The following is a 1,922-nucleotide window of genomic DNA, read 5'->3' as shown; positions in this document are numbered from 1 at the left end:
TGTGTGTGTGTGTGTGTGTGTGTGTGTTGTGTGTGTGTGTGTGTGTGTGTGTGTGTGTGTGTGTGTGTTTGACTCAACGTTTGCCTAACACTCACACGTAGAACAGCTTGAAGGCGATGACAGCTGCCAGAGCGACGACGACGATTCCTGTCAGACTCAGTAAGATTGCCAGCGTTGTACCTTTGATGCCACCCCCACCTGTGCGATTAGTTATAGCGTGTCAATTAGTTTGTTAGTGTGGTAGTGGATTAGTTTGTTAGTGTGGTAGTGGATTAGTTTGTTAGTGTGGTAGTGGATTAGTTTGTTAGTGTGGTAGTGGATTAGTTTGTTAGTGTGGTAGTGGATTAGTTTGTTAGTGTGGTAGTGAATTAGTTTGTTAGTGTGGTAGTGGATTATTTGTTGAGATTAGTAGTAGTAGATTAATTATTGAGATTAGTATAGTAGTAGATTAGTTAGTAAGTGTAGTAGTAGATTAGTTGTTGAGATTAGTAGTAGTAAATTAGTTAGTTAGTGTAGTTAGGGTTTTCAGTAAAGAATAAGGGCGCTGTCGTCAGAGCTCGGGTCCGCCATTTTCGTATGACGCGTTCGGGGTTTTAGACGAAGTTATTTATCTTTAAAAACCAAGTGAATTTGACCACGCACCACTGTTCACTGGTAAACAACTTAAAATAACGTGAATGAATGAAATAAGGCCAATCTCGGCGCGAAAAGAGTCGAAAGTAACATCTTTGTTGGTACGACGCGCCAAAAAGCGGCAACACAGCCAATACCCTTATTGTTGCCTTACTACGATGGTTTCTGCAAATCGATCAAGATGAAATGTTAACTGTTAAGTTGTTGTCTGCTTACGTGGCGCATAGATACATTTGCCGATATAGACGGCCGTTGTTAAAAACAAAATAGTCTTAACATTAGTCTTAACATAAACTATTTCGCCCAGAGAAACATCGTAAAGTTACGAGAATGAAAAATCCTACCAACTTTACTCGAAAACTTTATTAAACAAAATTCTGATGTTAGAGCTAATGTTAAGTCGGTGTTAAGTGGCCGGTGTCCATGTCTACGGTGACGTATACTTACCATCGTTTTTGCTATCGTTGTCGTTATTGTTGGACCCGTCTGCAACTGGAAATATAAGAAACGATTGTCTCAAAGTGTTGTTTCCGCGACGCGGTCGCATAAACTTTTGTTCTGGTTAGCACATGCTTGTAGGAAAACAATAGTGCGAAAATATCGCTAGATTTGAAACAACTTCGACCACTCCCATACACGACACCATAAATGCCGTGTAAAGGTGTCACATTTTGTGGTTGGCATGGTAACGCACGCTACAATAAACTGCGATAGCTACTTGCAGCGCTGTGTCGATTCGTTATTAATGTTCTTTCCGTCGGTCTGAATGTATCCGCACGAGCATTATAAGTTATTGTCTGTGCTTCTGCTAACGTGTGTGCGCGTGTATTGGTGTGTGAAATGTAGCGAGCGTGTATATCCGATGTATCACTGTATCTCTCTCTGTATAACTGTATATCCGATCCGTGACCGCACGTTGTTCCTGTGTCAGTTCCACCCCTGACCGTTTGTATGAGTACGATATAATAGCGTGTTTCGTTACACATACATGCCCGCATGTGCGTGCGTGCGTGCGTTATAGCTAGCTTGGTCGCTACGTGTGTACGTTAGTTATATATTCCTGTCCGCTAATACGCATTAGTTATGCATATATCGGGGCGCGAGTGCAAGCGTTTGCTATGAATTCCCGTCCGTGCATGCGGGGGTGCCTGCGTGCGTGCGTGCGCGGGTGCCTGTGTGCGTGCGCGTGTGCCTGCGTTCGTTGGCGGGTGCATGCGTGCGTGCGCGGGTGCCCGTGTGTGTGTGTGTGTGTGTGTGTGTGTGTGTGTGTGTGTGTGTGTGTGTGTGTG

General features: G+C 43.9%; 1 protein-coding gene across 1 annotated transcript in view; it reads right to left on the bottom strand.

Moving 5' to 3' along the window:
• Nucleotides 1-1,922, bottom strand: part of LOC106814090 — a 6,022-nt gene that overhangs the window by 1,751 nt on the left and 2,349 nt on the right. Inside the window, exons 4-5 of the mRNA XM_014818366.1 lie at nucleotides 1,081-1,125; nucleotides 96-198 (exon numbers count right to left, since the gene is read on the bottom strand). Of these exons, the coding sequence (XP_014673852.1) occupies nucleotides 96-198; nucleotides 1,081-1,125 (148 nt within the window). The remainder of the gene's footprint in view (nucleotides 1-95; nucleotides 199-1,080; nucleotides 1,126-1,922) is intronic.

Source organism: Priapulus caudatus, unplaced genomic scaffold (genome assembly GCF_000485595.1).
Source record: "Priapulus caudatus unplaced genomic scaffold, Priapulus_caudatus-5.0.1 Scaffold871, whole genome shotgun sequence".
Taxonomy (NCBI): domain Eukaryota; kingdom Metazoa; phylum Priapulida; class Priapulimorpha; order Priapulimorphida; family Priapulidae; genus Priapulus; species Priapulus caudatus.
The sequence above is the reverse complement of the archived record's forward strand: the minus strand, read 5'-3'. Positions and strand labels throughout refer to the sequence as shown.